This window comes from Pholis gunnellus (genome assembly GCF_910591455.1).
Source record: "Pholis gunnellus genome assembly, chromosome: 20".
Taxonomy (NCBI): domain Eukaryota; kingdom Metazoa; phylum Chordata; class Actinopteri; order Perciformes; family Pholidae; genus Pholis; species Pholis gunnellus.
Window position 1 is genome coordinate 392,755 of NC_136547.1, and position 12,854 is coordinate 405,608.

At 39.7% G+C, this 12,854-nt stretch overlaps 1 protein-coding gene across 1 annotated transcript; it reads right to left on the reverse strand.

Annotated features, from left to right (window-relative positions):
- Positions 1–294: 294 nt before the first annotated feature.
- Positions 295–10,618, reverse strand: itprid1 (ITPR interacting domain containing 1). The gene is made up of 5 exons (XM_079181251.1): positions 10,497–10,618; positions 4,276–4,387; positions 3,167–3,463; positions 2,537–2,587; positions 295–677 (listed from the first exon to the last, which is right to left on the reverse strand). The coding sequence occupies exons 1-4, from the start codon at positions 10,598–10,600 to the stop codon at positions 2,546–2,548; spliced, it is 555 nt and encodes a 184-aa protein (XP_079037377.1). The 5' UTR covers positions 10,601–10,618; the 3' UTR covers positions 295–677; positions 2,537–2,545.
- Between the last annotated feature and the right edge of the window lie 2,236 nt (positions 10,619–12,854).

A 12,854-nucleotide genomic window follows, 5' to 3' on the forward strand; every position in this document is an offset into this window, starting at 1 on the left:
CATTTATATTAATCTACCTATCAAACAGCCTATTCTATGTCCATTCATTTGTTTTAGGTCCTAGAATTAATAACCAGAAAAAAAGTTGACATTGTATGTTAGATACGATGTATGTTGACGTTTCTGAACCAAAAACACGTTTCATAAATATGTTTCATGTCAGCTTTGTATCACGCTAGCAGAAACAAGTGTAAATACAATGTTTACTTTTGGTTTCACATGGGACATGAACAGCCGCCCCCCCCCCCCCCCCCCCCCCCCCCCCCCCCCCCCCCGCCCACCCGCTTAGTGGACTTTATTGCTTGTTATACTTGTACATCACTTTCTCTGTGTTTCTACTACATCAATTACTCCTAACGAATGCAAAATCCACATTGATTGTATCTGTTGTTTGCAGAAATGTACAATACCACCATTATTTAAAGAAGACTGGGCTGAGGACAATTGAAATACATAGTTTCCACAGACATACATCACAGAGTGCTTATCAAGAGGCATTATAACCGTTTTATTTGTATAAATATGATACTTTTTCTTTGACAAAAAAACACAGTCACCCAGAAGTCTGCTTGTCGTGAAACATTTATCCCAAAACTTAAAGTGATCAGTGATATTCTTTAGTGAATGGAAGACTTCAGGCCTCTTCAGGTTCTCATGAGTCAGATGTAGTGTCACACCTGAAACACAGAATGATATAAGAGTTGACAAAAACACAATAATGCATTATACAAAGGAAAATAAAGTCCAGCTTCATTGATATAATACTACAATAATTATAAGTAACTCTAGCATTTGACATTTTGAGTTGTCCGATGGTGTGAACTAGGGTTGAGGTTCCATTGCTTTGTGCTTCGGTAGGTTGCAGCTTATTGAGCTTCATTGGTTTTGTAGAAACAACCTGTGGCTTTAAACCAGAGTGATCCTTCTTCTCCTTCAGGATCTTTGATGGACACAGGTTTGCAGAGAGCACATTAATCAGACTTATTACAGAATGAATGTTAGGACCAGCCAATACAATTGTCCCTTGGGCCAGTTTCACAAAGACAGACTTTGACTATGGTTTAATTCAAAATAAAAGTCAGACTTCAGAGGGTCCTGTCTAAAATCCTAGAGTCAAACGATATAGGTTGTATAGAAGAGACATGGACAAATATGGTGACAGAGATCATGTTCAGGGTTATATTTCAGTTGTTCTAGTCTATGTTGATGTGTCCTTGGGAAAGACGCTTAACCTCAAATGGCCCCTGTAGGCTGTTCCTGCGGTGTGTCAATGGGTATTAATGATTAGTCCTAATGGGCAGGTGCAACCTTGCATGGTAGCCCCTGTCATCAGAGTAGTGTTAAAGTGCTTTGAGTGGTCGGATATATATATATATATATATATATATATACAATATATAATATATACATACATACACCTATACATATATAGTTTTGTTTAGTTTTGCTGGCCAGCAATTCATTTTTCAATGAAAGGACCTCTTTGGATTCCCACTGAGACACTCATTGGTTCTGAATTGAAAATCGTTACGTTTTACTATTTCATGGACTAAGGACTCATTAAGTTTAAAGGGCAAGTTATTACCTTTATACAGGTTTAACCTGCAAGTGTACTGATGAAGCCAAATATTGTCTTAAACTCTCATTTCACTCTCTGCCACAATGGAGAGTAAAGTGGTTGGCAATGCGATTCATTGACAATAACATTTCCACCTTCATCCGGTTCCCAGTTACTAAGTTACTCTACGAAGCATTTATCAGGTTTTAGCATCAACAGTGCACATCATTTGTTTAAGAATGAGTCAATTAACAAAATGTGGACTTGCTTAAATAAAAATTTGTATGAACTATATATATCTTAGGCACACACGGACATACATTAATCAGACGGCAACCCTGAGAGCTACCAACGAGTCGCTGCATCAGGGCAGCTGCTCAGTAGCTAACCGGACAGCAGAGAGAGACAGCGGGGGAAACAGCATGAGAGCTGACATTATTTTAACAATGCATTTTGACCAAACCAGAGTTGCTGATTGTTGGAACAGTGGAAGACTCACCAAGACGTGTTTTGACAAAAACAAAGATGGAGACGGACAAAATGCCGAACTTTGGGCTTCAAAACCGGAGTCCACAAACCAATTAGTGATGTCAAGAGTAGTCAGGGTGAGCTGTGTGGATTTATCATGATACTACTAAACACATGTTGACTTAAGATTTACATTCTCCACCAAGTGTCACAATACATGAAATTCATAACACAGTGCCATGTGTACCAGCAGTTTTCTAATTCTAACAGACAAACAAAATCATTCTTACATATGCATCTCTCTGTCTTTGTGCACGAGCAAAGTGTTAGTTGTGAACCTAATCAGTGCTTACATAATACTGTAGTCCTCCCCTGTGTCAGATATACGTAGACTACAAAGCTCTTTGTTATGTTTGTTTAGTTATCCGGCATTCCTTTATGAAGAAAATAGTTGACCTTAAAATCCAGAGTAGACTTTAACAATGATAAATGATTAATGTCAAAATTCACCTTTCATTCCTATGAGTCTGTGTTCACAGAATGATGCAAAGACTCCTTCAACTGCAAAACAGGACACACAACATTTAGAAAGTAGAATGATTTCAAATACATTAGATCTCATGTAAAATGATATGTTTAGTGTATCAATTATATGTAAACTGTAACAGTAGCTGCCATCGAGCATGATATTCGGCAGATACTGCACTCACCACAAGACATTTTTGTAGTTAGCCTGCATATTTTAACTGCCATTCTATTTGCTTTCGATGCGTGTATGTGACCCTCAGCGTCATATACAGTGTCATTTTCAGTTTGTAAGTCTGCTGGGATTATTGTGTATAGCACTGTCACATGCACATAGGTTTGCATATTTACCAGGCAGATGGGACAATTTGATTATAGTGGGTGGACATGTTTATAGCTCGGTAAATACACTGACTGCCTACAGCCTCATACAATGCACACTGAGGCATAGTGGGAAAACCTGTGAGAGGGCACCAATTTACAAAAAAATATAAAATGAAAGTTTTTAGGTTGAATAAACTTCAGAGAACACCACCACCACTTAGGTCTTAAATGCAGCAGGCAACAGTAGATGATTCCACACTCTCTACTTGCTTCCCTACAGCGTGTTCTTACTTTCTGGAGGAAACCCATCATGTCCAGCTTTTCCGCCTTAGTGGGAGAACATCCTGGGCCCTCACAGATGCACTTTGATCCAGCAGGTGACTGGCTGAGGGAGTCCACATTCCAGGTGCTCCAGGAGAAGGCGGGGCCACGCTGCTCTTCAGCTGCATGGATGCAGGGCAGCAGACAGCACTGAGTGGCTACTGTCCTGTTGGAGGCGGGGCTCAGCAATGTGGGCCCCGATCCATGTATAAAGAATTTGAGTTGAGAGCAGAGCAGAGACTGCTCATCCAACAGTCTGTGCATCTTCTACTCACAAACAAAGACATATAATCAGAAAACAGAGAACACAAATTAAACTCATCCATAGTAAAAACAAATACCACTTTACGGATGTGGGACAGAAAAAAAAGTAATGTTTTCATTTTGTACTTTTGGTGTAATAAAATATCACATATTTTGAATTGTCGGGTGTATCGAACATTGTTGCTTCAAGGTACCATTACTGTAGTATCACAATAATAATACTATAACTGATCATTTATAGTATTTAACTACATTTTTAACCCATATAGTTTACAGGAACAATCAGTTATCATCAGTGCATTTTGTACTGTGAGGAGTTTTCTCAGTACCATTTAGATTCCATGGTGAAAAACATCAACATACACTCTCTTATTACAAAAACATCTCCTTCAATCTCTTTTAAAGTTAGCTTACAGCTAACATTAATTAGCTCCCCTACTGCCAACTTCAATACAGATGTGTTGTTTACAATGTAGCATTATCAGGAATAAATAGAATCAGTGAGTTTTCTGCATCCCAACCATATTTACTACTGTGCCCGGGATGCCCTGACAGTCCTGTACGATACTTTTCAGAATTTTTGCATTGACTTGGTAGTTCGGTTCTCCGCACATCCCTAACCCTACAGTTCACTTTTGCTCAAAGAGCAATGCGTATTTCTTGACAACGCTGCAAGCAGCACTTCGGGGCCCAAGCAATTGCCCGTTCCGAACGACCACGCAACTGAATATGTGCCGCCACAAATAAATCCATGGACAGGAAACACTGCTCTTTCAGCGGACAGGTATGAGTGTGCAGTGCGACAGGTATGTTACCATTTTCAAGTTGTCATCATAGTGATCGGCCAGTTCCTTCAACTGCATCTCCAGCTCTCCAGCCTCCTGTTTCACTGCTCGCCTCAGTTCCTCTATGTCCCGAACCGTCTCCCTACAAAACACACACACACACACACACACACACACACACACACACACACACACACACAGCTTTTAGTATTTTTTTTTAATAAAACATCTTGCTTATTGCAAATACATTTCAAGAGAATGATGAAGTGGTGTGATGGCAACAGACTTCAGTTTAAAGGACACTAACTTTAAAGGATGAATTGCACATTTTAGAATTCATATTTAAAAGTACACACAAGGTAAATATTATTGTTCACAGCAGAGATCAGCAAAAAAAAGTGTGTCAACATGTTCTCTCTCCCAATTGTCAAATGCAGCAGCTTGGTCAGAGACCCTACGCTTCAAACTAGGACCCACGTACCCCTCTAGCATCCGTTTTGCATGTGTCAATTCAACACAGTCTCACGGTAGTTAGTGAAATAGTCATAAGATGCAATTGATTGGTTTCGTGTACAGGGACACACATTTTCTGCATTTTTAGTGTCGCTAGAATTATGTTGAAATGAAAGTTAGGTTTAGGCAACACAACTACAACTGTGGCAATTGTGTCTCAATGGTAGAGTCGTCCTTCAATCAGAGCATTGGTGGTTTGATCCTCGGTTCTCCTAGTCCATGTCCATGTGTCCTTGGGCAAGACACTTAACCCCAAGTTGATGCCGTAGCTGTGCCTGCTGTGTGAATGCTAGTTAGTCCTGATGGGCAGGTTGCACCATGCATGGTAGCTCCTGTCATCAGTGTATGAATGAGTGTGAATGGGTGAATGACGACATGTAGTGTGAAAACACTTTGAGTGGTCAGAAGACTAGAAAAGCGCTATACAAGTACAGTCCATTTACCATAAAACCACCACATCAGTCTCGTGGTTGAAAGTCCTGTTTGTTGGACCAATCCTCCTCCCCTCCCTCCCACCATGTTGATAATAAATATGTCACTTGCTTTAACTGTTGCTTAGTTACGTGGATGTATTTAATTTGTGTGTCCACCACAACAAATAACCCTAATTGACTTTTCATTGGAATTATTAACAAAAAAAGGGACAAAAAAAAAGAACAGACAATTGGTTTCCATGTACATAAAACCAATAGATTGCAAAACCACCTGTTTAGGTTTTGGAAGAAGTTTTGGGTTAAAATAAACAAGTATAAATTGTCAATCAATCAATCAATCAAACATTATTTGTATAGCACCTTTCATACAGGTTAGTTCAGAAAACTGGGCATTGTTGCTTATTTACAACATAAAAACTGGAATAATAACTACAATGACTCAATTACAATACAAATTAAATAAGTGATTAACACAAAAACAATAAAACTGAATAACATCTTACAACTTAGATAAAATAAGTGAATTAAATAATTAAAATGTTTATAAAGCGTTCTTAATTAAAGGCCTGACTGATTAGGCTCTCTGATCCTCAGGCAGACTGTTCCAGCGGCTCATGCATTAGTCTCTCTGCCTAAGTGCAACAATCTCTCTCTCTCTGAGTGACACAAATTCAGATTTGGTGACATACCCCAAGTGAGCATTACAGCTCAGATCGGGCTAAAAGACTACACCAGTGTTGTGTATTACTTGTTGAATTGGATATGTCCAAGGGAATTTCATTTTGTGGTCCGGATAGCAGAGTCGCTGCCCATCTTTCATCAGGCTGAAAACTCACCTCTTCAAGAAGTGCTACCCTGAGCCTTCCACTTAGCACTTATTGTATTCATACTAGTTTGTTGCACTTGTTTTTGTTTGTTTCTGCACTGTACTTTGGCTCTGGGTTATGCTCTTGGATGCTTGTTTGGGAAAGGAGATGTACTTATACTTCTGGTGACTAGTAGTTCTCTTGAATACCTATGTTGAATACACTTATTGTAAGTCGCTTTGGATAAAAGCGTCTGCTAAATGACTGTAATGTAATGTAATGACTACCAAAATGGCGGATGTAGTCTCCTACGTGATCACTCTAGTCAAAACTACAAAAATGGTGGCAGGGCCACGATAGAGGCCGCATGTGTCTGAGATGAGTAGCAAAACCTATATATATATATATGTGTGTGTGTGGGTTCGTTAAACAATGAAAGAAAAGAAACGAAACAGAAAAAAAGGAACACTCAAAACATGGCAGATCCTCACCGCTGCAGTAAAATATAGAAACTGTTCCTTTATCACACAGAAAAACGACTGACAAAGTCAGATTCAGCAGTCGCGGCACTGGTGTTTTAAATGATAAAGTTAGTTACCAACTTCACTCGCGGTGACTGATCTAAGACAACACTATTACAGCAGCATGGAATACAACAGTAATTTCTAAACAGCACTAACGGGACTCGGCGGTCCATAAAACAAATATACAATGACACGTTAACATTACAGTAAACTTAGGACAAAACAAAACAAGGTAACAAACACACTATAACCTTTCTCTTCCCAGACACAAGCCTCTTACTCTGAGATGACTTTGTAGCGGTCGATGTGGATCTGGAGCTTCAAGCTGCGCGGCGATAATTCCTCTTTATGGCAGCGGGGATTCCTCGGAAGTTAAGGGAATTTTCCTCCTTACGATCAGTAAATGTCAACTTTAACAGGAAGAGAGTGGGGCATAGAAGTTATCCGTTCTCTTCTTCAGAATCCAAAAACAGTATATTGTTTGTCCGGCGAATGTAGAACTATTCTTAGGTTTTCTTAAAAGCAACAACGTTGTGCATGCCCCCTTTCATGCGAATCGAATTGCGTTGGATGGCTTCGAGCTGGTGGTAATGACGATTTTTATAGTCTAAGTGATGCCACAGGGAGCCCCCTGTGGTAAGTGGCCCTTGTCCAATGAGACTCCAGTGTTGAGTTTGGACCAAAAATCACAAGTAGGTGAGGTTTAATGTTTCAAGGGGCTTGATGTGATTTTAACCCAAATCAGGCTGTTGAACCATGTAGGCCCATCCCTTTGTTCCAACCGCATGGTGAAGTCCCAACATCAGAAAACAGGGCCACAAACAGTTGTATATAATCTGCATACCTATGGAACTAGATGCAGTGTCTCCTAATGACATCACCATGAGGTAACATACAGAGTTTAAAAAGAAGTGGCCATAAAATAGGGAACCCCACAGGTTATTTTGGAGGTTTTGGAAAGGTAATTATCGATTGAAACAAGGAACTCTCTGCCAGAAAGATAAGAAGAAACCCTTTTGAACAGTATGACCCCGTCAGTCAATTTAAAAGTATCCTGTGATCAACTGTCTCAAAAGCAGCACTCAGATTGAGTAGTACCAACACTAAAGATTTATTAGCATTGTAGGTGACTAACAGCAACTTTCAAATAGTCACCGAGAGGCTAAGTAGGGGAGATTAAACTTGCGGACGCGCTGGCTATAAATTATTTCCGGATCCAGTGGTTGAGTTTTGAGTGTTTATTTGTAAACGTAAAAACGTTGATGCTGGCATACAGTCATAGGTCAGACAATGATAATAGCGTGAAATAGCGTGAAGTAGCGGTCAACAAAAAATAAGGCTCCCTCTCTCACCCCCTCTCCTTCCAATCCTGCAACTAAACCACTGAACAGCTGATATTGCTTTCCCCAACACCACGGGACTCAATTACCGGAAGTGTACCGGAAGTGACCAAAAAAGGTATAAATGACACAGGCCATACCTGGCTCCTACAAGCATCTAAATGTATCCTGACTACTTTTACTAGGGCTGTCTTAGCGCTATGATTAGCCCCAAAGTCAGATTGAAACATTTCCAGCTCATTGTTTTAGTTAATCAAATTACTTAATTGAATGTACACCAGTTTCTCTAAAATAGTAACTGGAAGACTGGAGATTGGTTCGTGGATACTGGTCATTGAGGAATCAACTTTTTTTAAGAGGTTTCTCAAGTGCAGTCTTGAAAGCTGTGGGGAAAACTCCTCATTGCATTGAGTGATTAAGAATTGTAAGAACCTCTTCAGATACAAAATTAAAACACGAATACAATAAGTGCAACAAACTAGGATGAGACCAGCCTGACTCCTGCCATGACACCAGGTAGAGCGTCTTAGCTTGACGGGCCACTGACCAAGCTGCTGTATTTGATGAGTTTGCAGTGAGAAAGGTCTCAAGAGTGTTCCTTCAGTTGCTTGAGTGGGGCTGTTGTTTAATAAGGAGATTTTGTGAGGAAAAAGACAGAGTGTAGCATGTTCTAATATCACCAGTGGTGGGCCGTCAGGGCCAGCAAAGCCTTCTCTAATGGCCTAAACAGAATCAGAAAGTTATAGCTATTTTATAACTTAATAATTTTTCATAAATACACTACATGTATTCTAATTATTTTTCCCCATTAGCTTATTTTCACATTGCACAGCTACTGTCTTCATCAGTTGCTCTGCTTCCAGCCTGCAGCGCTGCTTCCAGTGCAGCTTGTTTTAAGTGGAGCTTTTATCCAATCAGATTTCACCCCTATGTCTCTAGCTCAGAAGAGAACCCGAGGCCCACTAGGAAGCCTTTGCAGTTAACTAAATGGGGACGATATTGTTGATTATCATAGTGTTCAACTAATCAGATCTTTAGTTTGACGTGTTGGGCGTTCTTTGACATGTCAGAGCTGTCTAGGTGGCAATAACGTGCGGTGTGATTGGTCGGTGGGCTAGCATCATCACACAACTGAAGCTAGCTAGCAGAACTTAGTAGTAGTAAGAGTTCAAGTTGAAAGATATGTAAGAAGTTATGACATTGACATGACATTTTTAGCATTTTGCTTGATATAGCTTTGATTTTTAACACTCCATGGCTGAAGGAGGAGAAACGGATTTGGGAGTTACTGGCAACGCCTTTCTGGAGAAGGACATTTCCAGAAAACTGGACATTGTAAGAAAGGGTCAGCCAACCCCACAGCTAGCATATGAATGGTATTCCTGGCTAACAGCGTCGGAAAAGCGTTGCACATGTTATGGCTAAGAATACATTTTATTTGCGACTGAGTATCTTGGTGTTTGGAGCTACGCTGGATTTGCTAACCAAGGCAGCAACACGAAAGGACACTTACAAGCTACGGTGCTTTTGAACATTTTTGCTGAGACCCGAGTGGATCTACAACTCAACGAAAACGTTTTGTATTCAAAGAAAGAAGGATGGACTGTCTTTAAGTGAACAGCAGCTTTGGTAAGTGAACTGCTTTTGTGTTTTTTACATCTGCAGTAGCATTACTACTGTGTTCATTTGTCTATGGTGTCGTTTTTTTTTATATGGTTAATATTGTTCCCTCTGATGTGAATAATATTTGAATGGCTCGTGCTCTTCAGTGTGTGGTGGAATATGTGTTTTTGCGCTGCAGTGTTGCTGGATTGATTTGTCATGCTTTGTTGTCATAAATATATGTGACTGATTCTTGTGAGCTTGTCCTTGTCATTGTGTTACTTACATTGATGTTGACTATATGCATTGTCCGTTAATGAAGAAGCATCCTGTCATGTGCGGGGTTAGGGTCGGACATTTGATTCTCTGATTGGGGTTTTGTTTTCTTTCACAAAGCAAGAATTATGTTCTGGAGAAATGGGGATTGTGTGGCGATTGCTTTAGCCCTGTTTGAATCTGTAGGGAACAGCTAACGCTGCGAGGAGTTTGTAGCGTGTGTGCTGATGTTGGTTTCCCGCTAAGCTAGTTTAGCATAGTGTGTCTCCCAGACACACATGCCTCAGTAGAGTACAATGTTTTTCTTCTGTGTTGGGTGTGTCAGACAGTACGTTGAGTGGGTTGCCAGGTTGGGCGCAGTGGCTCCACCATTATATTTCCCACAAGTTAAGCTTTTGCATTTTCCAAATGCACTAGTATTATTCAAACGTATTGTTTGGTTCGTAAGCCTCATACCGAACGGTTTAATACGAATACATGTATTGTTACACCCCTAGAAACAAATAATAACCCATAGCTGTGGCGTCATAATGAGGTTTTAGGAGGTGGTTCAACTGTAGAAGGACAACACTGAAGGCCCAGGTATAAAATGCACAGCCCGCCACTGAATATCACAGAGATACTTTGTACATGTCGGGGTCAGACAGCCTCATAAACTGAAGCCCATTGTTGACAGAGTGTAAACTAGAGCCAAATATAGCATTAGACTACAGTCATCATGTTAATAACCTTAATGTCAAGGTCTAAACAGAGTACCTGTCCTGGTCAGAAAGAGCGCTGTAAACCGCTGCCTGGTCTTCAGAGAGCTGCTCCTCAATGTTGCTGAGTACAGAGCAAAACTGCTGCAGACACAGCATCATCTCCTCCAACTCATCCAGAGAGTACTGTGGAGAACAAGTTAAAGAGTTACCTTTCAAACACCATTTAATGGAAAATATGGAAATTCAGGATGATTTAGGCTTAGTTATATCCAAAAATACAACAAAAAAATGATCATATCTTTTTACAATATCTTATTAAAAAATATTTAATTTGACAGTAATAAAACAACTACATATAGCTTTACTAAGCAGACATTTCTTTGTAATTCAAAAGAATTGTATGATAAGGATTATTCAAGTTTTATGGGTAAATAAATGACCATCATCTGGTAATGTAGCAAAATGTTCTGTGCAAGACGTTGCTGTGGTTACCCGTTAAAAAACTGTGTTTTATGACAAGTAAATGATCACTCACTAACTGAGCCAGATTACAAGAGATATGGGAGAGTGAATGTTGTTTGTGGGGGAGAAATATAATATAAGGATGACAAAACACCAAAACAAATGGGGAGCGGAGGGAAGTGTCACAATTAAAGAGACACAGCAAGGCGTGTTTCAGAGTGATGCTGCAGTTTAAGCCAGTTTCATGTTGGCAGAAGAGAAAGCCGCTCCAATCATTTCCTGAGCGGTGATTTTTGGGACATAGAGTGAGAAATAGGGAAAGCATTTGCAAATGTCAATCTTAGCAGTAAGTAGTGCTACCCATCGATCAAGACATTGTAGATATTTGCTTGCTTGAAATGAGAGTGCTGATGCTACAGATACTACTCAGTTGACAGTTGTCACCCGTGGGGTGGATAACAAATAATCTGTTACAGATGTGCTTCTTAAATCATGATTTGGATGATACGACCACCAAAATTGTGTGATAAAACAAACCACGCACAGGGTCGCAGCAGGGAATATATAAATATGTACATATATATGTCTCATTGTTAATTATTATGTTAATTTAAAACGCCCCAAATGGGGTTTTAGAGGGGGGGCGAAGAGTGTACACATGTAGTACAAATCACTTTTGAGAACGAATGAAATGATATTTTAAAATATTTCAAAAACGTATATGATGAAGAGATTCTGATCAAATGGACCATGTAACCTATTTTAATCACTCAAAAATATATATATACACAAAGTACTTCAAGGTACTACAAGTACTACCACAATTTCACCTATTTCTCGCCAGGAGAAGGTGAGCAATGTTCTCCATTATCGATCCCAGCCGCGATCTACGGCACTTTCACACACACACTTCATATCCAGCAGCACGAGCACAACAAACTGCATCGAACTATCGCCTCCAAATTATTCTACTTTAAACCTTTTAAAGTTACTATTGATCTGCCACAGATATCAACTCAGCCCATCATCATAAACATTCGTAACGCTCCGTACCTTTTAGATGTTTCCTGGATGAAAATCGAAGAATAATCCGTGCCGGCATATCGAAGCCATCTCTCTCCTCTGCTGTGTAAAAAACTGAGTCTCTGACGAGCTTCTATGACGAATGAGTAATAATTTCAGTTTTGGCCAATGGGTTTGACCCATGGGGGCGGATCACAGTTTTCGATTATTTTATTGGCTTAAAATTCTGTAAACAACTCAAAGAACGAATCACTGCACTGCCCAGAGTCTTCCGGGTTCAAATCTGTGGGAATTGCGCAAATCGGCCAATCACAGGCTGTGTTAGGTTCAAATACATCCCGTAAAACTGAAATTCTGACGAAAATTAGCCATATTTTACAGGTTTTCATATAGCCCAGGCTCTCAAAATGATGCCAAACTTGTGTATTAGATAGATTGAACACTATTAGTGATAAAAGAAGTCAAATATATAGATATATAGTATTTAAAAGTACAATAAGACAGCGATATATGCGCCTTCCAAAATCAGAATTGACGTTGGCTGACCAAAGCTGACCTGTACACCGGCATTGATTTCTCAGGTATACTTCACTCTATCAAAGCCAATTTTTTTTTAAAAGGACTGCTGACATGTTGTGATATGATTTGGGAGAGTTTAGTCCTGCCTGTGCATCATTTAAAATCAATAAAAGTGCTTTTTGGGCACAAAAATAAAAAACTTAATATTTTCAATTTGAGCTGTGTGTAACATTCGTTTCAGCATTTACCAGTAACATATACAATGATATGTACACATATTAACAAAGCTCACATTTATTGTGTTATTTTGCCATTTAAATTATTCAAATAGACCTTGTAGTTAGCGAGATAAGCCCCTTTGCGTAAGGGTAGGACATTTTCGAGCACAGGGCTAAAAATAGGCCTAGGG